General features: G+C 43.6%; 1 protein-coding gene across 2 annotated transcripts in view; it reads left to right on the top strand.

The window, feature by feature from the left end:
• SANBR (SANT and BTB domain regulator of CSR) overlaps positions 1-24,188 on the top strand; it is a 216,202-nt gene that overhangs the window by 76,362 nt on the left and 115,652 nt on the right. For both annotated transcript variants that reach the window (XM_086927483.1, XM_086927482.1), the window contains exons 13-15: positions 8,157-8,247; positions 10,342-10,374; positions 17,116-17,215. In XM_086927483.1, the coding sequence (XP_086783609.1) occupies positions 8,157-8,247; positions 10,342-10,374; positions 17,116-17,215 (224 nt within the window). The remainder of the gene's footprint in view (positions 1-8,156; positions 8,248-10,341; positions 10,375-17,115; positions 17,216-24,188) is intronic.

Genomic DNA, 24,188 nt, shown 5'->3' with positions numbered 1-24,188 from the left:
TTTTGAAAAATGTCCATTCTGGAGTAGGTCTGTGATTTAATTTGCATCATAGACACTCCATAAATGCTTGGCTTAATGGATCTTTAACCCTTTCGATGCTCATGACGAGCTCAGCTCGTCATGATGCACAGTTGAGCTGTGCTGATGACGAGCTGAGCTCGTCATGACACCAGCAAAATGGCAATTTTCAGCACAGGAGGGGGAAAACGCCTAGCAGCCAAGGTGTTAAAATACACTGCAGCATCAGTCTTCTACTGCATGCTGATAAATACGCCTTGATAGACACATTTTTGAGTCTTACGTGTGCTAAGTGAAAGAATCCCAGTGCTATTGATTCCATGGGCCTAAATCTTTTATAAGTGTACTAACTGCAAAACATTCTATTTTTGACAAATACTTCTAGTAAACAGTCTGCAGGCTCCTTTGAGTCTCTTGTATTTGTAATTTCAGCAAGATGAATTTGGTAGAAATGGAAGGGAGTGGCCTAAAATGCATTTTCTAACCGTGTTCATTTTATACAATTTTCATCAGTGTTTTTCATTTGTCAGCGCTCTAAAAACACTTGAAAATAGTAATGTGTTTGTGAATTGTAGTTTCTACTTTAATGGAAAGACTAGAAAAGGGTTTTAAAAGCTCTTTAAGTCCCAGTCCTAACCTTTGGTAGAATTGGAGCCCAGTCGGAAAAGTTCAAACATCCCTGAAGCCTAGGGTTCTTGGAATCTAAATTAACAACAAAAAGGCTGGTTAATGGTATGATTGAATTAACCTTAGCCACTGTTGATCACTCGGACCATATTACAGTCCATCGTTTTTAACCCTCCAGGTCACTTCCAAATCCTTTAACTGCTCGAATATTATAGCTTTCATAGAATTCCTAGCTAATAAGAATGAGGAATAAGGTTTGTTTATATCATCTGCGTTAGATTTGGAGGCAAAATCTATGATCTTCATTGCCGGCTGAGGTCCTACTCTGCATCCACTGCTCTGTACAGTCTGTTGGGGTTTACTCCTTAAGATTAGATTGTTCTACTGTTATATCTATTCTTTAGAAGATTTATCTTGTAACTCTACTATGTGATTCTGTTGCACATATGCTTATAAACCTTTGAATCAGATGATTTTAGAATCCTATTTCTTGTATGGTATTTTATTCACTCTTGAAAGGCATTAGTAGATCATTTGACATTATGGCAACTCCAACCAACATCATAATTAAGGCCTATGTGCCCTATCAGGCTTCTCTTCATTTGTGACACATGCTTAACTTTGAGAGTAAGAACTAGTGAAAGTCAGTCTCACACTTATTTTTATTTCTCAAATTCCAGGTAGTTCCTTCAGCCTTTTAAAAACAAAATGTGACTCAGATCCAATAAGTAACTGTCAATGAAACAAATATCTGCAAGGAAATGGCATTTCCAGATGTTCTTTTGTGACGTCTATGATCATATGTAGTATTGCTATGGCCTGCCCACCAAATTGTGGCAAGCCACACCAGGCTACTCATTCCCTTGCCCACTCAGTGATGTGAAAAAGGAATTACGACTCTTAATATTGTATGGTTTTACAGATTTAGGGATTTCTCACCATTACCTTGACCTCATAAAGTCTTAACCGTGATGAATTTGGCCTCATGAGACCGAAAACAGTCAAAGATTTCACTTTATCATTATTAAACAAAACAAATCGGTGAGCATTCAGTAGCCTTGTGTGAAAAAGTGCGCTCTGTGTTTTGTGTGTGACCCCTTTTAGTAGCACTGACTTGAAGTAAATGTTTCCTCAAAGAGTTTGCCAGTTTCACAAATCACCTGGAACAAATTCTGGCCCATACCTGCATGCAAACTGTTTAACCTCGCTGAACACTCTCCTATTTTCCTCTAGAATGCATTAGCATAGACAGAAATTCAGGGGTGAGCTCCATTGCGAGGCATGCAGACCCTGCTGCTTCAAGGCAGGCTTAACTCATCACCATCCATAGCGGTCACTCCCCACACGCTGCCTGGCCATTAAAGCTGACTGCGATCCTCGTGCAGAAGCGCCTTGAACTGTCGCAGTGGTATCGTAGGCATTTTTAACATAGCGCTTTGATTAGTTTATAGCGCCGAACCTCGCCGTGCATTTTACATAATATTGCAACTTTGTCTGTGTGTAGCTGCCGCCGCTATTTACATACTGTGTAATCGTGCTGCTTTAACTGTGTGCATTACTTGGTCACTTTATCGTTTTGAGCTTTGTAGGATCGGACTCTGTTACTGTTTCACTTTCTATTCGCCATTTTGGTTGTTTGTGTATCCCCTTTGCCCGCCTACCCTCCCTGCTACCGCCTCCCAGCTGCCCCTCCCACGCTCCGCCCCCTCCTCCATCCACTTAAGACTGATGTCCCAACGCGCAGCGTCCACGCACTACGGCCGCGCCGAAGGTGCGCCAAAGGTAAGCCCATCTACGCCCGTCCGCGCCTGGCCCGCGCCCAGCGCCAGACCCCCTGGCCCCCGCAATGCCCAGCCCACCCGCATTACATACGACGCCTCCACCCTCTTAGCACTAAACCCCGGCCGTCTCCGCCATTGCGCCCAAGCCGCACCTGGACATACCCATGGACCCTTTACATGCAACTCCTGCAAGTTTGACGGCACCAAGACCAACTCCACATCCACAAACACCAAACAGAGATCCGACACCAACCACCTAAAATGCATCCTGCTTAACACCCGCTCGGTCCATAGACATGCCATCGACCTTTGGAATCTACTAGACACCATCTCTCCAGACGTCGCCTTCCTAACGGAAACCTGGATGAACGCCTCATCAGCTCCAGACATCACCACAGCCATCCCGGAAGGCTACAAGATCATCCGAAAAGACCGCACCAACCAAACAGGAGGAGGCATCGCCATCATCCATAAGAATTCCATCCGCATTTCAACCAGCTCAGACGTCAACCTCGCTAGCGCCGAACACCTCCACTTCCAGATCCACACCGACCCCAAGACCACATTCAGAGGCACCCTCCTCTACAGGCCGCCAGGACCCCGATCACAATTCAGTGAAGACATCACTGACTTCATCACCCCTCACGCCCTCCCCTCCGAGGACTACATTCTACTAGGAGACCTCAATTATCACCTGGAAAAGAGCAACGACAACAACACCACCACTCTTCTGGACAATCTTGCTAACCTCGGACTCAAACAACTAGTTAACACCCCCACCCACTATGCAGGACACACACTCGACCCTATCTTCACCTCCAGCAAACATATCTCCTTCAGTCACACCAGAACTCTCCACTGGACGGACACAGCTGCGTTCACTTTGTCTACAAAAAAACCACAACCCACAACCATCCTCAACCTACTCTGCGAAGAAACTGGAACAAAATCACCATCGACCAGATCTCCTCATCGCTTCTTCAAAACCCCCCTGCCCACTCATCGAACCCCAATCAAGCAGCCATTAACCTCACTCAATGGCTTACCCCATCAGCGCCGACAACCTAGCACCTTTGAAAAAACGTCAAATCAAACTAGGCAGCAAAAACGCCCCCTGGTTCAACGATGATCTTAAGAAATTCAAGAAACACTGTCGCTCCCTTGAGAAGGCTTGGAAAAAAGACCCAAACAACAGCACCAGGGACGCCTTCAAAAACGCCACCCGTTTACACCAGCAACTGATCCGGACAGCCAAGAAAGCCGCATTCAAAGACAGACTTGACAACAACGCCCACAACAGCAAGGAATTATTCAACATCGTCAAAGAATTTACCAACCCCACTGCCAACTCCAACGACATCACTCCCTCTCAAACCCTTTGCGACTCCTTAGCTTCGTTCTTCCACGACAAAATCGCAGACATCCACAACATCTTCGACAACCAAACCGGAGACCAACCCTCCCAACCGTATGCCGAACTTTAACCCCCTTGAACATCCTTAATGACTGGAACCCAATCTCCACGGAGGACACCATCTGCCTGATGAACTCCATCCACTCAGAATCCCCCACTGACCCATGCCCTCACCACATCTTCAACAAAGCAGACTCCATCATAGCACCACACCTCCGAGACGTCATCAACTGCTCCCTCAACACCGCCACCTTCCCGGAAAGCTGTAAACATGCCGAACTCAGCGCCCTTCTGAAAAAACCCACAGCTGACCCCACCGAACTCAAAAACTACCGCCCCATCTCGCTCCTCCCATTCCCGGCCAAAGTCATCGAGAAAGCAGTCAACAACCAGCTCGCCGCCTTCCTCGAAACCAACAAATCCCTCGACTCCTCACAGTCCGGCTTCCGAGCCAAACACAGCACTGAGACCGCACTCATCGCAGCAACAGACGACATTCGAACTCTACTGGACAATGGACACACAGTCGCCCTCATCCTCCTCGACCTCTCTGCAGCCTTCGACACAGTCTGTCATAGCACCCTGTTACAACGCCTCAGAAACATCGGAATCCAAGGAAAAGCACTTGAATGGATCACCTCGTTCCTTGCCGGAAGAACTCCGAGAGTCCGCCTCCCACCGTTTAAGTCAGAGGCCACTGAAGTCATTTGCGGCGTGCCACAAGGATCTTCACTCAGCCCCACCCTCTTCAACGTATATATGAGCCCCCTCGCGACCATCGCACGCCAACACAACCTTAATATCATCTCCTACGCTGATGACACTCAACTGATCCTCTCACTCACCAAAGACCCTAACACCGCCAAAACCAACCTACATGAAGGAATGAAAGAAGTAGCAGAGTGGATGAAGCACAGCCGTCTAAAACTGAATTCAGACAAAGCAGAAGTCCTTATCTTAGGTACCTCCCCCTCCGCCTGGGACGACTCTTGGTGGCCAGCGGCCCTTGGAAAAGCACCCATCCCAACGGACCACGCACGGAACCTGGGCGTCATCCTGGACTCCTCACTCTCGATGACCAGACAAGTCAACGCCGACTCATCATCTTGCTTCAACACTGTTCGCATGCTCAAAAAAACATTTCGCTGGATCCCCACCGAAACCAGAAAAACGGTCACCCACGCACTGGTTACAAGCCGCCTGGACTACGGAAACACACTATACGCCGGTACCACCGCAAAACTTCAGAAAAAACTACAACGCATCCAGAACGCATCTGCCAGACTCATACTAGACATCCCGCGTAAAGACCACATTTCTGGTCACCTGAAAAACCTCCACTGGCTCCCTGTCAATAAGAGGATAACATTCCGCCTCCTGACCCACGCACACAAAGCACTTTACGAACTTGGACCCGAATGCCTCAACGCGCGACTCTTCTTCTACACCCCCTCCCGCCAGCTACGCTCTTCCAACCAAGCCATGCTGCTGTTCCTCGCATCAACAAAACCACCATGGGAGGAAGATCCTTCTCCTACCTGGCAGCTAAAACCTGGAGCTCACTCCCCATTCACCTTCGCCTCACTCAAAACCACCTAGCATTCAGAAAGCAACTTAAAACCTGGATATTCGACAAGTAATTCCCCACCCTTCTTCAAGCGCCTTGAGACCCTCTGGGTATGTAGCGCGCTATATAAATTATTTGACTTGACTTGACTGACTGTGCTTGACATTCGGTATAAAGTACTTGTGGTGTTATGCAATGTTTAATTTTTCCAAACAGGTTGCTGTGCATACTGGATCATTGCCCTGGAGGGCGAGGGGGGGGGGGCTAACCAGGCCCTAATTCCCACAAAATGCAAATGGGATTAGGCAACCTGGTGAGTCAGGAGACTGCTTTAAACACATAATCATATCTTGTGTTAAAACTTTCTTCACTTCTGAATGTGTTCAGGTTTCGTGCTAACATTAAATACCTGCACTGCATTGTGAAATTAGCTTCAATCCATGATTTTAAGTAATCTGTGAAATTGCTTGTGCATTGTCGTCTTTTAAAATAAAATGATGCGGGCGAAAACCATAATACTGCATGAGTCACTGTGATGGGAAATGCAGGCTTTACTCTAAAATGTTCTCCAGCAAAGACATTAATACTGTACGGTTTTTGAGTTATCCTTCCTAAAACACTCATCACATCTGATCTGATCCATTTTTATATCGCCATATCTATTATCCATCTAACAGTTTAAATGTTGTCAGAATTGAGTTTTGCCAAAGAGGCCATGAATTGAAGGTCCTCAATCCATAATCCAATTACTCTAAGTTATTATCATAGTTCCTAAAGTTGTCCTTAGGATAATCCGTAGGCTTAGCACTAAACCGAATCTCATAATGAAAATCCCAGTAAGCCCTTTAAATTGTGTTAGTCGAATAAGACAAATCCTCTTTACTGTTCTAAAAACTAAAAGCTAATATTAATCTATGATCCAGCATACAGATTTGTCAATTCATTAATCCTAAAATGTAATTCCTAGTCAATTCTTGTAAACTTTGAGTTTGCTTATTTTTCAAATATTCCTCGTCAAGGGCACTGAAGGCCTTATGTTTACCACTGTAGTTTGGCACACTGTTTTGGAAGGTTTGTTATGATGCAGTCTCTCACCATTGCGTTTAAAGTAAGGTTTGTTGTCCAGTATTTACATGAGCAGCATTGGAAATGTAACTTCTCTCATTTCTCTGATAGTATGAAAGAGCTGAGATCATTTCAGTTCAAGTAATCCAGACTACCGACTGTGAGACGTTAGTCTTTTCATACATTTGGGCTGCCTTTGTTTCAGATTTTTTAAAGTGTCCCGCCCAGTCAATGGCATTAAAATATCTGTTCACACTGCCTGACTCCCATGTGGCGCAATGCTCAACACTGTCAGTCACAGATGACGTCATATTTATTATAATTGATATTAATTTGTAATCTCTTGCTGCATTAGTTTATAATGCTGAAAAAGCAGGCGATCTATTTATTTTAATGATGTCTAGCATCCACATTTCGAGTTTGCAAAACACATTGCTGGCTTTACGTCTGTGTTCACATTATGAAATTAATTATTTATGAATGCATGTTCAGATTCTTTCAAGTTGAATTAACATACTGCGACCCTGAACACTTTTCAAGCTCTTACAGCCTGATTCATCAAGCTGATTTGCGCTCGCAAAGGGCCAGATTCTGAGAATCTGGCCCTTTGCGAGTGCGATTTTTGCATTTGGGATTCATCATCCCAAATGCAAAAATCGGTAATAGCGATTTCGCTATTTTGCGAGGAATTACATTTAAGGAATCTCTATTTGAGATTCCTTAAATGCAATTCATCATCCATTTTAAATTCGCAATTTCGGCCCGCTATTTACCGCAAGGTCAAACCTCATGGTAAATAGCGAAAACTCAGAAAAATGCTTTTAAAAGCATTTTTCTGAGTTGCATGTTGCACACACACACATGTACTTTGGACATGTGTGTGCGCAACACCTGTTTAAATTTGCAGTTAAGGGGTGCTACAGGGTGTCCTTTGGACACCCCTGGCACCCTTTAAATCGCTATCTTATTTGCGATTAGCTAATTGCTAATCGCAAATAAGGAATACTCCCCATTCATTCCTATGGGCCTTTTGGCCCATAGGAATGAATGGGGAGTTATTCCTTATTTGCAATTAGCAATTTGCTAATCGCAAATAAGGAATATGTAGGAATCTCATTTTATTTTGCGATTCCTACATGAATCCCGTTTTGCCAGTCTGTAATAGCGATTCCTTATGAATCGCTATTAAAGACTCGCAAAACGGGTCTTTCATGAATCAGGCTGTTAGTCTTCCAGTTAGAGACTCCTGTGACCCAGGTGTAGAACAGGAACCACTCAACACAGACTGGATGTCGAGACTCAATAAGGTGTAAATGGCATTTCCCTATATGCAACTTGCTTTCCAATGTAGCTGGACCTCGTAACTATATCACAGGTGAAAAAAGAATACGTCTGAAACAGAAAAGACTATCATCAATGCTGTACGTGGTGGATTGAGTTGGGTTGACAAATGGAATTGTAATGCCTATGTCAGAGTGACCTTAATGGCAAGGAACATTAAGGAAATAGTAAAGATTTGAAAACCTGCATCAGATGTTCTTATTATCACAGGAGAGCAGAGACTGCCCTCAGGTGAGGGACATACAAGATAAAAGTTGGTTAAAGTTATGTTACAGATTTATGTTGACAAGAGCATTGTAGTTACATTTGTATCTGATGGTTAATTTGTGTTTTTACCCTCAAGCGACTCTGGTTTTGGCGTGCCTGATGAAAAGGCTCTTGATTGTGACATTGCGAATGTATCGTTGAATCATAAGGCTGGAGATGTTAATACAGTAAGCAAATCTTTTTGTTTTCTCCGTTAATACTTAAATAAATGCACAAGTTCCATTTGTTGCATTGTATTCCTAAAGTAAATCTTAGATTTATCAACAGCCTACACTTGGTAGAGGTGTTGCTTGTGTTTCCTTCCAGGCTGCTCTTGTAGGGATAACTTCTCATTTTCCTCAGGCACAGCAGGTCATTACTGTAAACATTTTGAACCTGAAAAGAATTGCAAAGCCATATTCATTCTATTATGCTCACAAGCTTCTCTTCATACCATTAAAAGGGTGGAGAATTTTACCGGCAATGGGGATTCTGCTGACATCTTTCCTCAGTGAAAGGAAAGTTGTCATCTAGAATATATGCCGTACCTCACATTGAATAGTAAAAAATAAAGTCTGGCTGTTAGACATTTAAGCACATTTATGAAGAATGAGTAATTGTGGAGGGGGTGCTATAGCTCACATCCGACGTCATCTGAAAAGTACAAGAATGAATGTGAACTATCAGCTTGAAAAACTCTTAAATTCCACATTACAACCAGAAGCATTGACATCTTAGTCTTGAGAACTGTTGAAACATTCATGCCCAATATTCATAGTGTATTTACCTACAGCCTGAATGCATTATTGCATGTGAAACTGGCATCCTGACATTTAGTTTAGTCCTGTTGTCACACTAATGTAGCTTGTGCAAACAGCACCAGGCCTGTTCAAAGTGTATCATATAAGGTGGAGGTGGCATCATACAATGATTTATGATTTATAATTTGTGTAGGACCTTTTCTCTTTGTAAGTGAGAGCATGGTCTACGGACCCCTCTCATGTAAAGTTGTGCTGTTATGTGAAACCTAGAAACTTGAGCTAACATCCTTTGGGCATTTTGAGTGTGTGTTGAGATGTACAGCGAGTGTGTGTGAGTGATACCTGTACAGCAATAGCACTCTGTGTGTGAGTCTCAGTACTAAAGGCTTTCCCAGACTGTAGAAGGTAATTCCTGCATTCCTCAGGATGGAGGGTGGAGATGCGCACACTGACGTGAGGAATATGGGAACAGCTATCTTTAGAAATTCCATGAAGAAATGTGGGTGCTGGTAGAGGTGAGGGGTGGGACTGCTGTTTGTTGTTCAAGGTGGAAGAGCTTCTTGGTCTTCTCTTTTGTCTGTACCCAAATACTTCTTCAAGAATGTTGTTGTTGGCCAGGTGCAGAGCTTTCACACTTAATTGTGGCTATGTTTTAGGTACTGCTTGCTTGGCGCCAGACACATCATTACCTACTTTGAAACACATAAAGCTGTGTCTGGAGAGCAGCCTAAAAATGATGTGAAAAAAGAACCACCAAAAACCTTTTGAAAACATGCGAGCAAGGAATATCCTGGCCATGGTTGGTAGCGCTAAAGTTCCCCGAAAAGTCACATTGCTTCTTAGCTACCGTAATGTCACCCCTCTCTTGCTATCTTGGAGGCCTGAAGCATTATGTAAATATTTACTCCGAGATAATTTAAAGTTATAAGCGAACAATTGAAACCTGAAATTGCTCACGGGTGGCTCTCTGCCACCAGGTACTACTGGTAAGACACACGTGTTCGACTTATTGGTTTGGAGCCCCAAGGCAGTCTCATAATTTGGCTAGAACTAGAGCGTAGGTGCCAGACCCATTAGACTATCAACAATAAATCATCTCCATGGAGGAAACTGTATACCTTTGTTTCCTATTGGGGATCAGCCCCATTGTATCTGTTCATAAAAATTTAGCATTTGGCATTGAACCTCTTTCTCTAAACAATAAACACGCGTGCCCAAAGACTTCATTCAACCAAGTGTTTCCTTATTTACAGACGGCCATGTGATACTTTTTTCTGCTTTTGTAGTTCTCCGTGTAAGTGTAATGAAAAAGGGTATACATTTAAAGTGTTTTCAAATATGCTTCATTATAATAGCCCGTCTTGATTAATGTTCGGTGTTTACCCTCTATAGTTAACCATATTCTGTTTTATACCCATCAGTTTATATAACCTTTATTTGGGCGGTTGCTAACTTTTTGTGCGTTATTTTATATAACATTGCTCTATATTTAACTTGTTTTCTTTTTTATCTTTTTTACAGTTGCTATTGCTAAAGAGCTTTAGTCTTCAATTGGTAAGTTGCCTCATTTACGTCGATATCTTTAAAAAATGTTGTTTGGGATATTGATGGGAATGTTTAAGTGTGGGGATTTCACTTTAACAAGTAAATATTTGTTCTGTTATGATTAAGCTGTTTGAATGTATGCCCCCGTTTTAAATTGCTCTTTATATTTTTCTTGAAAGGTTACCGCGTTCTGCTGAAGAGGCATAGTCTGTTTTCATTGTGCAAAAATACTAGTCGCACAGTTCAGAAGCACAATAATAAATGCTACCATGTATTCCTGCAGATGTAATAACATGGGTCAGGATTACTAAACTTATGCTATTTTTTATCACTTCTCTGTACCCATTTGAGCCTTGTCACATCACTATTACATTTGTTTTGTTAGCCTAGGTATGCATAGAATATCTATTCTTGCTAAATCACTTTATTAAGTTTGCTACCCAGCTCCTGTATTGTTTTTTGAGCTGTAGATTTCCATAGTTCGGCAGTCTGTGCTTTGCCCACTGCAGAACAAATATAAATACAATTCTTATCCTGAGGTACTTAGATCCAAAGAAAATATTAGAAGTCCGTTTTGAACTTTCTTCTTATCTCTATCACATATCCATATGTGAGCCACTTATTTGTTAGATTCGAAGATTTTAGATATATGTATTGGTGTGTAATAAAGATAATACCTCATATCATATTTTATTAGCATAGATCTATGCTGGCTCATGCACAAGTGTTTCCATTGCATACCAATACGTATGACTACGTCTTACTTGCCTGCTTACAGTAGAATTATATTGTTTTTCATTGACGTAATTGTTTTCAGGATCTTTTGATTTTTATGTATAAACTGCCTTGGTTACATCTTTTCTACTCAGAACCTTAAGACGGAAACATCTTCCACTCTCCCGTCAGAAAACTCCTATTGACTGGAGCATTGAAATCCGATACCCTTTCTGCACAGGGCCCTATTCTGCTTGCCATTGTAATCTCACATGTCAAATTACTTGTCTACTGCCTTTCAATATGATCCTTCTGCAAGACTTTCTCATGTAATTCCATGTGGTTCCTTACTGGGACTGTAGTATGCAAAGTGGTTTATCTTTAATTCAATGAAGCAATCTCTATGTAGCACCGAAACTGTGGAGCGTCCTAAACCTGTCTTTTGTTGAATTTTAAGTCTAAAAACCTAAAAACTCCTTTAACTCATTGTAGGAAGCTTGCTCTTTATATAGTATACCAAAAAGAGGTATGCTGGGCAAAGAGTTCAGGTATTCCCTTATAAGTGGACAGTGACTTGCTCTAGCGATCCCAAGGTGCTCTTTTAGGGGGTAGTGTGGTCAAGCAGCCTTAGGCTTATCAGAGAGTTGGACATTAGAGTTAGACTCTCTATCTGCAATACAGGCAGTCAATAAATGATACACACGACTCAATAAGGAGATCCACATTAATTTATTAAAGCAAGTCTTATCTTCATAAAAGTTTTGGTACCAAGATCATCAAAATCAGGTAAGTGTGTTTCGAGATCGAAATACTTTTAGATTTCAAAAGTCGACACTGCAATTTTCAGAGTCAGCAATGTTATCCTATGTAGGAAAAACAAATAATGTATACAATTACTTCACAGCAATATACAGGACCAATCTCCTGGACTTGAAGGAAGTATGGGGCAAGGTCTAAGGTAGCACCAACAGGTCACCTTAGGCGGCCCTGGGGCGGCCGGGTGTAGAAGTGCTTTTCAGCATCGGGTGCCCAGTGTTATCCTATGGGGAAAAACATGTACTGCATTGGGGCACTTCACAGCAACTTACGGGACCAATGTCCTAGACTTAAGGTGAGTATGGGGCAAGGTCCAAGCCACACCAACAGGTCACCTCAGGAGGCTCTGGGGCGCCCGGGTGCAGACTTGTGGTTCAACATCGGGTGCCAATGTTTTCCTACAGGGGTAAATCATGCACTGCGTTTGGTGACTTACGGAATCAATCTCCTGGACTTAGGGTGAGTATGGTACAAGGCCCAAGGCCATACTAACAGATGAGTTTATCAATCCTAGATGTTTAATACCAAACACCTCTAGTTTCAGTGAAGCCACCATGTAGCAGGGGAACTCGTTTTTGACCAGTGTCCAGCACATGTAATATGGCTTCCCTGGTCACTTGTACTGGCTATAATTGAACAGGCCAGCACAGGGGCATATCTGCTCATGAAGTTATGCCCAAACATGTAATATAATGCAACCTGCCTTAGGGCTATTGGTCCTGCTGTAGAAGTGACTTGGAAATGTTACATACAGTGTTAGGGGGCATGACAAACAGGTGTGTTACATATTTGTTCACTTTTTAGAGCACAATATCACGCAGCATGCAGTGGCAGTCTGTATGAGTTTGGTGCTGAGTCACTTAGACCAAAAAGAACAATTGATGGAGAGAATGCCGAACCATGTCATAACCACTAACCAACTCTCATCCCAGTACAGAGATCTGGGCCTAAATCCATTGTTTTTTTTGCTCCCCGTGTCATTCCAGTTTGGACTCAGCCATGTGCAAATCAGTCTTGAGGCTGTTCCCCATGGGAACAGTACATCCTGAACTGCCCGACCAGGTCCTCCTAGGACTGGAAAAAAGCATCCTAGGACCGGTTCGGGTTATCACCCCTCATCAGCCAGGCTAGCTTGACTTCAGTGGCATGGAGAGTATGATACCCTTAGAGTGGCGAAAGATAAGTATTCAGATTTTGCTTATGGCAGTTTTTCATAGTGCAATCCTTGTCCAAGGACATAAGAGCTCTCACCAGCAAACACCAACATTACATGTTTTGTTTTGTCCTCAGGCAGATTTGAGGATTTTCACAGGATGCTCAATTTAAGCTGGGATTCAAACCTGATCCCCCATGTTACAAGGTCAGCAGCTGTAGCTGCTAGGACACACTACGTACGTTTGGGCTTAGTGTTCGAACAAGACCTTGATCTGACCAGGAACCAGGCCCCTGGCTTGAGTTTTCAGTGGCTTGCCCACCTTTACATGTGGATCAGTGCAGAGGTAACTACCACAGAACATGTGGATGAATGCAGGGGAGATGAAGCGTAGACAGGCGCAGGGTGTATGACTCTGCATGAAAAAGAGTTGGGGGAAATTGTGTGGATAGCTCGTGGAGAACTGGAAAATGTTTGCCTGCGGTCAGGGACTGGCATAAGAGGCCAGATGTCGAGAGGAGGAGTTTCATCAGTGGCAATCTGTCCGAGGTAAGATTGCTGTACGGATAATTTGTATAGTCTAGAGATCTGGAGAAGAGGGAGTGGTCCGAACTGCAATGGCAGTAAAGAGGACTGTGCAGCTTTGGACAAGTGGTGAAGGGAAACAATGTACAAAGCTAGACACTTTCAACACCTACATGAATGCACATCCACAAAAGCACATAATGAAGGTGCACACCTCTTGCTTCAGCTGAAATGCAACACCCTCTTCAAGCTGGCAGAGAAGGGAACCAGGTAGGACTCATAGCTGTCAGTGAGCAGTTTGAGCCTAAAGGAGTGAGTGTAACGGCTTGGCTCAGGGTACTATTCGCAGAGAGAGGATTCTGAGGTCCAGGACGAGCCACATGCACAGAATAGCATTACAATACCAGGGCGGGTGAAACGTGAAATCAAAGCGCTATGTGAGAGATCCCAAGGGAAGCATTTAAAGCACAAGCAGGACTCTTATTGCCACATCCCAGGGATGTGCCAAATGAGAACGAAATTGGACAGTGGCTTCAAACAGCTTATTGCAGGAACCCAAAAGCAGAGATGAGATTCCCAATCTCCTTCACGCTCCAGCCTTGGAAATCACATGCTTGAGCCTTAATGTACGGAGGTGCATTGTACCCCCGCAATACTTACCGATTTCATAAGAATCTTAGGCTTGAAAATATTTGTATGTCAGGTGTGGAATAAAGCAAGGACAGAATGCTCTTTCTGAACCCACCCATGTCAGACTCCCAATTACTGCTCAGTGTCCCCTGTGAGCCACCCCTAGGTAGTTATAACAACTGGTGATGATGTATCTGGGAGATGGCACATGTTTTCTCCAGCCAATCCATGATATGAAAACAGTCATGGACTTCTGGCCAATACCAGGCCTGCAAGTATTTTCCTGCATAGTTGGGAATAGTTTCTGCTGTACTGATGGGCTGTGATCATCAGAGTTCCACAGTTCTGTATTTTTTCCTAACAGTAATTGCACGTCTACTTGCCCTTGGGTTGAACAACACTTTAAGATATCATGTGTGTGACTGAAATCCACATGGCTTGGGCATCGAGTGATATACATTTGCCTCCCCTACACAACACAAGCACCTAATGTTAACAATGTTGGGTAGTTCAAAGGGCAGTGAATCTGAACAATAGGTGAAGTCTTTTGATGGTCCCAGTGCTTCTCCCCATTGACTCTCAGGAGTAATGGATCTTATCAGCTTTCCCTCACAGCTGGTGATGTGGATCATATTTTGAAGACAAAAAACAACATAAACAACTGGCTCTAAAGTCCAGTATTCATCAATTTCACTGAGCAATGGTGGGAAGCTGTAGCCTACTGCAAAGTTTTCCAACTTCAAAAATCTTAATTCCAGTTAATCCATTTCTTCACTGGGCGGGAAGGGATAGCACAAAATGGTCATAGGATTTAACGTAAGGGACACAAAGAAGACTTTCTGAGCATAGTCTCCCTTTGGGCAGATGGTTCAGGGTAAATCATGGATAGAGGGATGTGTATTTGAGGTAGTATAATGTAGACATCTAAAGCGATCATGAGGCGGATTTGGGTACCGAATGACCTGTCATTCTAGTTTGGGCTAGCCCTTTTTATTCTAACAGACCTCTCAACTGGTAGGATGGGAATGTGGGTTCACACAACCCTTCAAGGTGGGCTATGGAGCATTTAGGAGAGAGCTATATGAAGGTTATCATACCTACAAAAGGCCAGCCTGATATGGAAGATCCATCTTGTGCTGTTTTTGTTGTTGGTTTTTTTAACCATATTTTATTGGCATTTATTCATTGACAATGCATACAGTAATACGTATCTCAGTGCAGTTTCCTTTGTGCCTTAATCCATAAACTTTTCCCAACAAAACTATCCTCCCTCCCCCCTTAATTTGCTTGCTAATAAGTGAAATGTGGAATAAGTGTGCAGAGAGGTTGTCGGTCCTTGGGGCCCCAATAAGCAGCTATTGGCCAGCTGTTACTCTCAGCTGCATGGGGCTGGTTGCTCCTCTTGCTCGTCGTCCGGGTCTGGCATTACCACCCTCAGGTTGTTCCCTTCGCAGTCAGCGTCTGCTGCCACTAACTCCCCCACAAGGGCTTCCCATGCCCTGGCTTTCTCTAACTTACATATTCGTCTGCTAGCCTCTCGGAGTAGCAGTCTCCCTTCCGCCCCTGCCCATCTCTCCAACTCTTTCCTCCGGGTAGTAAGTCTCGGCCCGCCCGGCGCCTTCCAGTTTCTGGCTATCTCCCGCTTAGCTATATATATGCAAGGTCTTGAAACTTTCCTGTCACCCTGTTTTAGCAGTGTGGGAAAACCATCCCAGGAGGAAGTGCTCTGGGGTCTGTGGAATATCTATGTCAATCAGGTCACTTATGATATGTCTAAGTTCCCCCCAAAATGTTTGCAATACTGGGCAGCTCCAGAACATATGGAGTATGTGCGATTCCCTTTCTCCGCATCTGGGGCAAGATGCGGAGTCCACGCCAAAGTACCCCCGAATGCGAACCGGCGTTAAGTATGCTCTATGCAGCACATAGTAGTTAATTTAAAGCGCGTGTTCCGAGACACCTTCGGGTGCGTTCTAGAATTTTGTCCCAGTCCTTCTCAGGTATTTGTTTGCCAAGGTCCACATCTTGTGCTGTGTTCATGTCTCTTTGTAGAAGACACTTCTCATTTAGCCCATGAACTCCCAAGTAAAACACACAAACACACTACACTGTGCTTGGCAGGAGTAACAAAAATAAAACAAGGTGCTCCCTCAGTGGACTCTATAATGAAGAGTTCACTGGTGAAGCAATCGTTGAAGGCCACAAAAGTTAAAAAGGGTAGGAGGGGGGTTTGATCTTTGTCCCTTGTAGCAGTGGAGAAGAGGTTGAAGGGCACAAAATGGAATAATGGTAGGAGGGGGTTCAATCTTTGTGCCTGGTAGCACTTTTTTTTGTAGTGTCAGGCAAAGACGACTATTTCTTCATGAAGTAAGACCTATAAAGGTGAAGAGGGGGATAATTCATCGATCTACTCAACTGAGATCTTCTTGACCCTGATCCCAACTCTGCCTCATCACAGAACTCAAGCTCAGTCTTCTTAGCATCGTCATGGGCAGTCATATTTTGCCCTATGTTTTGCTGCTTGGGCATGATAAACATGAGCTCCAACTGAGCAAATTAATACTTTTGTGTTCAGGTCAAGGATAAGTACTAACTCTCTTTATTTTTAAAGCAGGCAAGCAATGTTGCTTTTCCCAATTACAACATCTCAATCTTATGTGTAAAAAAAGAAGACTAGAAATCAGTTGAACATAGATTACTAATATTTAACTGTATTCAATCAAAAGAATTAGCTTCAATTTATTTACAAATTTGTGAAGTCTTATGCATGAACATAATTTATTCATTTGCAAAAGCGTAAGGTGCTGCGTGGAACTTTTCTTTAACATATGTCAACAACCATTAACTTTATAATGCTATGCATAGTCTTACTGTATCGAAATGTCATCAGCTCTACTTGTGATTATTATCAGAAACAGCAAGCTCTGCTCTCAGAGGACGAGGAATATACAACTGGTTCAGAAGTTACTGAGGATGAAATTGGGGATGAAGAGGAAGTATCAAAGAAACCTGGTAAACACAACTTATTACATAGTTACTAATTTAAATATCCCAGCCTACATTTTACCACAAATGAAGATTATAGGATGGGACAACAATGGGAATACTTCACTAGATTGGTTGTCAATGACTTCCACATTTTAGGTGGATTTGTTTTATTCTGCAGTTGAGATATATTGCATTTTCTCCAATAATGGCTCTTTCATACACTCACATGCTTAATTCCTTTTCCTTTGTCGATTTTAGGAGAGTCCCACTGTGATCTAAAAGAGCAGTATACAACACTGAAATGCCTCAGCGGTTTAAACAGTGTGCATTTAGTAGCTTAATGATCTCATTTTGAAACACCAAACTCAGCCGATGAGATGAGTGTGATCTGATCTGAACTTCACTCCCTTACAAACCACTATTTTTAATGTCTACCACATGTGTAAAATTAGTCCTGTGGATGCTCTGCTGTGTTTTTGAGATTTGTAATTTTACAAGTGCATGAGAACTGTAGTTAAAAGTGTGGATCTTGTTTCTTTTAGGTTAATAACTGAGAAAATGTTATTGCTATATAGAGAGAGAGCATAAGGCTGTTTGCCAAGTTTGAGTTTCTCTTATGCATAGTAAGATGTAGTGCCCAGACAATGATTTATGTCATTTTTGGTAACTTGACTGTTTCCGCGGATGTAATATCTTTTGCAGGGTGTGAGTCAAATCAAATTTCCACTAGATACTCTGCAGATAACGTTGGCAGACTATCTGGATGGGATAACGCCAGGGAGGACCACCTTAGGCCAGGTCGTCTTTATGCCATTGATCTGCATCCTATTCCATAAGTTTCCTACATAAATTCCATGAAGCACCAGCTTATGGCACAAACACCCTAATGCCTATTATGCCCGAAATTTGCTGAGAGGGGTAGTCACTGCCTGGAACAAAATAACCCCTAGGATGTTTATATCATTCCAAGGAGAGCAGCTTTATGCAGGGCCTTCCTAATACGTAGGATGCCAGCAAAATGTCAAGGAAGGTACCTTTGTATCAAGATCTTTATATTATTATATTAGATCTTTGATAATGCCACTTTCCCCTTAGGCCTAGAATGGCAACCTTCAGTACAGAAGGTCCAACTTAAGCCATGGATCCCTATGTAGGCTGCAGCCAGAAGTGGCCATAGTCCTGTCTGAGAGGACAACCAAGTGAAAGTTATGTCCTGCAAATATTATGGGTGGCCACAGTGTATCAGAGGATGTTCGATTGTATGCCAGTGAGGGCCACCATTGTGCAAGGGCTGCCACCTTATGTAATTGAGGGCCTTCTTGTATTTGAAATAGGTACATGTAACAAATGGTCCCTCCTTGTGCCAGGCTTGTTAATCTTATTCTATTATATTTCGGGGGCAGCAATTTACCCAGCTGTGGATGGTTAAGCTGTGACTGAAGCCACTCGTGGGGTTGGATTATGACTAGTTTGTAAAATAGTAGGATACAAAGAAGTAAGTTTAAAAAACATAGACATTAAATAAAAAATGTCTAAGGAGACAGCTCTCATGTTATACAAACTGTGTTACTTATTAGCCATGTAAGTCTCTGGTAGACTTCTCCACTGCCTTAAATGCATTGATTGTCTCCCTGTCACTTAATAAAAACTGTTTTGACAAAAACAAGTGTCAACATGTCTGACTATGGAAAAGGAAAAATAGAAAAGTTAAAAAAAGTGCCAATTGTTTACACTATATTTATGAAATGTACATCAACATACGTTAACCCTAAAATGATTTTCCTTCTTACTCCATTTGGTCTTTTGCATGTTACAGGGATACTCACAGCACCTCCTGTGCCAACCCCTCTCCTGCACTGTCTCTCTACAACATCCGTTCATTTACCCTGTCTTTTTTTCTAACTCTACTTTGAATTAAATTTTTTTCCTGCAAACTAGGTAATTGTAATGTTTCTTTAAGAGCAGCTATTTTAGCTCTGGCTATACATGACTTTCACTGTTGACATGTTGTTACTTTAAAAATAGTCACACAGTGGGCTTAGCTGAGTATTACTTTCACAACATTCTGTTGGCTGTTTGATGTATCATGCCACCTCTGTAGAGGACTTACTATGCAATAAATGAGGGGTTGTTTTGCATCTGAAAAGTACTTAGACATCACACCTTTAATTATGTCTCATGCATGTGGTGTATACAGAAAAGAATCGTTGTATTTTTGTTTTAGCATAAGCCTTTTCTTAAATTGTTTTATCGGATTGTAAAGTGAGGGATCCCATTTTGGCAGTTCTTGGCTCCAGCTCAAGCCGCCCCTCCTTGCTACATGAATTAAGCTCTTCTGCTGCAAGTTTGCTGCATCCACTTTCATCCACTTTCACTGGCGCTTGTGTAAAAATCATCAAGGCCAGCCCTGCTATTCTTCCACTGCTGTTATTTGGCAAAGGCTCTATTGCTGTCAGCGTGCTTAGCTGATCCTGTGATGTATCCCGTTGTGCTCCCACTGTGGCCTTGGGCAGAGACCACAGCGCCGGTCTGGCACTCTTCTGACACTCTTGCCCCCAGTATCTCTCTTGCTGCTGCACACTCCTGTTTTTTTTTTAATCTACCCCGGGTTCTCCCTCCACCGTTTCCACACCAACATTATCATTACTAACAGTGCCACCACTAACACCATTGCCATTATTCTTGGACCTCTATCCTTGCAGAGGCAGTATTCACTAAAGCTTTACCAGCGAAAGGCTAATGACTGCCACACTGTGCAAATTCTCACCTTTAACATGAAATCTATGTGGGTTTTTGAAGACAGATGAGTTGATGCAATATAATATGTTATGTGTAAGCCATCATAATAAAAAGTGGTGTAACCGTTTTGTGAGACATTTATTGAACACTAGAAAATACAACATATGGATTATTCACTGCAACACCTTTACAAACCACAAACAGAAATGTATTTCTCCAGAGTTGGATCTTTCATAGAATCACATGCTTGAATCCTCACTGTTGTCAAAATTGGAGTACCACTGTCTCTTTACAAAAGCAGTAAAGGCTATACATAGACTACAATGCAATGAGAAGTCACTGCCTTAGACTATCTACATTCTTCTGTAAAAAAAGAAAGGAGCCAAAGTTGAACTATAACCAATCAGATGCCAGCGCCCTGTAGAGCACTTCCAAGAGAGGCTGAATCCCTCAGTTTTTTACCGCACGTCCCCCTGAGCTCTGCTCAGTTTTCTTTACATCTTTGTTGTTTTTTCACCTTTGCAGTTAACATGTCGGAATCCTCTAAAAAAGGACTCTTCAGCTTATGTGGATCTTGTGGTAAGAAGCGACTGCATGCTGAAGATCCCCATAATGATTGTCTATTGCTGGCATCCTCTCCATAAAGTAAAGGACTGCAAGATTTGTAGAACCTTCTCTACTAAAACTCTTAAAGACCGAGAAGGTAGATTATCAAAATGGCTGCAGAGACTTAAGACCAAGTCTGATCTACCTTCTGATGAAGAAGGAGGTGTGAGATCCCATACTTGTCTTAAGAAACCTAATAAAGAGAAAAGTCTCAGGAGTCTCCTGAAGAACATAAAACACTTTAAATAAAAACACAGACCATCAGTCTTTGAAAAGCTCCTCACTAAAAGGGAAATATTCAATTGCTACTGAGTTACAATCGAATCCTTCGATTTCAACCTCTGTTTTGTTCTCAAAACCCCCAAAAATCATCTTCAGATTATTCACTGACCAAGTTAAAAATGGGCAGATCTTCATCATTGAAGGGCACGATGTTGAGATGTTTGTAGATGAGTAAATCGGCAACAAGGATCGCTTCAGCTCTGTCGTCCGCGACTCCATTGTTGCTTTTACCTACTTCGTCGATGATGCTTGTATCACTGATGATGGCGGTACTGCTGACGACCTCTTCACCGGCTACCATCAAACCCCAAGTAGCCACTTCCCCTACAGCAAATGCTCCGTTGACGATGACTTTGACCGCGGCCATACGTTATGTTATGTTATGTTATGTGGTTTTTATTTGGCGCACAGATGCTCCAGCTAAGGAGCGTCCTGGCGCCCGACAAGGCAGCTACACAACACAACTAGATAAAACAACACAAGCAAATAACTAAGGGAATAAAAACGTCTTCAAAGCGCGACGAAAAGAAAGCAAATCGCTCATAGCGCGAATTGCCGGGGGTAAGGAGTTCCACAGAGCAGCAGCCCGCACTCGGAATGAACGTCCACCGGCCCTGCTTCGCTTAAAGCGCGGCACCACCGCCAACCTCTTCGTCTACGATGACTACTACATCGATGGCCAATGTCTTCGAAGCATCCACGAAGACCATGTCGACGGCCACCCGTGCACAGTCGGCGGTGACCCCACTGCACCCAGTGTCCGCGAATACCTTGTCGATATCGAAGTTATAGAAACCAAAGAGACCTTCAGCTGTTCTACTCATGCCAGTCTTTCCTTTGTTGACCTTCTTGTCGAAGACGCCTTCGACAAAGTGATTTTTGCAGAATCCTTCCCAATTTTCACCATTGCCACCAAGCCATTTACCGTCAAATGATGACAATCTCTTTTCTGAGAGGCTCATAGCCCATCAGAACTTCATGTGAAATATCAGGAAGATGAGGAGGATGATGAGGACATGTATTATCAGCAAGACTGTCATCGTCAACACTTCTCAGGAACATTCCAGCCATATTTGGACCCTGTTCCTGAACCCATGGTTCATCTACCAGTAGCACTGGTGCAGTGTCTGCAAGAATTGTTGCAAGATTATCGCACACACTTTCCTACATCTAATGAAGCAGTTCCACCTCCTCCTGCACCTTTCATTTCGGCATATCTGCTTCTCTTCCAGGGGATCCTCATCAATAGTCATAAGCACTGAATATTCCCGCCCATGTGCGGGACCCCGGAAACAATATAAAAATATATATGTATAAAACACATATATCTCGCTCCACATATATGTATGTACATATATCATTTTTCTCACATCAATGCAGCCCCAAAACTGAGGCTAAACAATGCAAACACATATACATGAACTGCAATTAGTAAGGAATCAAAAAACACATTAGGTCAAAAAACCCTTGAACTTTGTGTTTTAATGAGTCAAACCACTCATAAATCCTGAAAATTGCTTATAAATAGACATTGTTAGCCCTCAGGCTGCATTGCAAAACAATATCATAGAAAATGAAACCATTTTCACAATAACTGGCACCGTGCCTTTAAGGCAGCCATGACCCCAGGCTTCCCATCATGCCTCAGGGGTGACAGTTAGGTCAGTTGTTCTTTCCGGCTCCTTCAGTCAGGACCCTGGTGAAACAGCTCCTTTTCTTTTTGACTTTCTGTCAAAAAATATTCAGCTTTACTTCACTCGACGTCTTTTAGACATAGAGTGCTGTTTGAACACTTTTTGTGCTTAAAAAAGGTATTTTTCCTGTCAAAGATGCCTTCTCTAACAACTGTCCTTCATGTGGAAGGAAAAAGGCAAAGACTGACTCTCATTCAGTCTGTATCCTGTGCCTACCAGACTCTCATTCCTCTAAAACCTGTGAACACTGCCAGGTTTTATCTTCCAGGACTCTTAAGGATCGAGAGAGGATTAGAGCTTATGGGCTTTCTGAGAGAGGAAGATCTCCCAAGAAGCAGAAAAGTCGGAAGACGCGGTCGACGTCGAGAGGAGCCCCGACTGGTTCACATTCGACGTCGGGATCGGCGTTGGAGAAGCAGTCGACGGCGACGAAGAAGATGTCTTCAGCGTCTACATTGAAGGTACCTCCGCTTCAGTCAGCGTCGAGGGACAGGTCGCCGTCGCAGCGGAAGAGCTCGACGGCGAGCCGTATGACGTCGAAACAGCATCGTCATGCTGTGACGTCGAGGCATTCTCCGTCGACGTCGGTTCATCGACGTTCGATGTCGAGCCATCCTCCGTCGACGACTAGCCATGGTCGTTCGACGTCGAGGGAGCCTCTGTCGACACATCATCGGTCGACGTCGATGCAGCCAACGTCGACGCCTGGACGAGAGCGTTCGACGTCGGAGCGGCATTTGGAGTCGAGGCACGCCCAGTCGCCGTCAAATCAACGGCGATCGGCGTCGAAACAGCCTCCATCGACGTCGAGCAGACAGCCTTCAACGTCGAAGGACAGCCATCGCCACCCGAGGTCGACGGAGAAAACACGGTCGACGTCGAGGGAGCGTCTTCCTGCTCGGCGCTCGGCGTCGATACAACCACCGTCGAGGGATCAACAAAGATCCAGGGAGAGAAGTTCTTCGCAAACAAAGAACGTTACTCCTACAAAATCAAAGGAGGTGGTTCGAGACAAGGGAAGTGACTTGTTGGACCAGACTCATGCCCTAGAGCCACAGTTGGGTTCTCCAGGTTCAGCATCGGCTGCGGAGGTGGAACAATCTCCAGTGCAGGATCCCCCCGCCAAGAGACGGAGACTTGCAGAAGAAAGATCTCGCTCAAGGTCTCCCTCTGGATCTCTGGTGAGTCTTTCCTCATCCTCCTCATCATCTCGGAGTGGCAGATCCTCGGATGGACGGAGCGGCGCATCTAATAGGGGGAGGTCCGAATCCCCTGCAAGATCGCAACAGGATCGAACGGATCGACCTCAACGGTCGCGTACACCTGCGAAGGATCCCGTCCACAAGTCTCCTTCTGTTCATCTTTCCCCAAGGTGGAATAGACCTCTTCACCACTGGGCAAAGGACAAGGAGACGGCAGAGCGCCTAAAGCGATATCGAGACCAACCTCTTCCCCCGCAGAGAAAGGTCTCCTTCTAAGCACTCAAGCAAGAGACATTCTCGTCACAGAGAGCGATCTCGTTCCAAGACGCGTTCTAGCAGAAGATCTAGGTCCAAGAGGACAAGTAGTTCTTCAAGTTCGTCGAGAACGCGATCTCACAGGGATTACTCCCCGACTCTTACAAACAGTCCACGCTCAAGAGTGTCTCCAACTGAGGATATTTTCTCGTTCCAAGA

Source organism: Lissotriton vulgaris, chromosome 6 (genome assembly GCF_964263255.1).
Source record: "Lissotriton vulgaris chromosome 6, aLisVul1.2, whole genome shotgun sequence".
Taxonomy (NCBI): domain Eukaryota; kingdom Metazoa; phylum Chordata; class Amphibia; order Caudata; family Salamandridae; genus Lissotriton; species Lissotriton vulgaris.
This window is presented reverse-complemented; position numbering and strand designations above follow the sequence as displayed.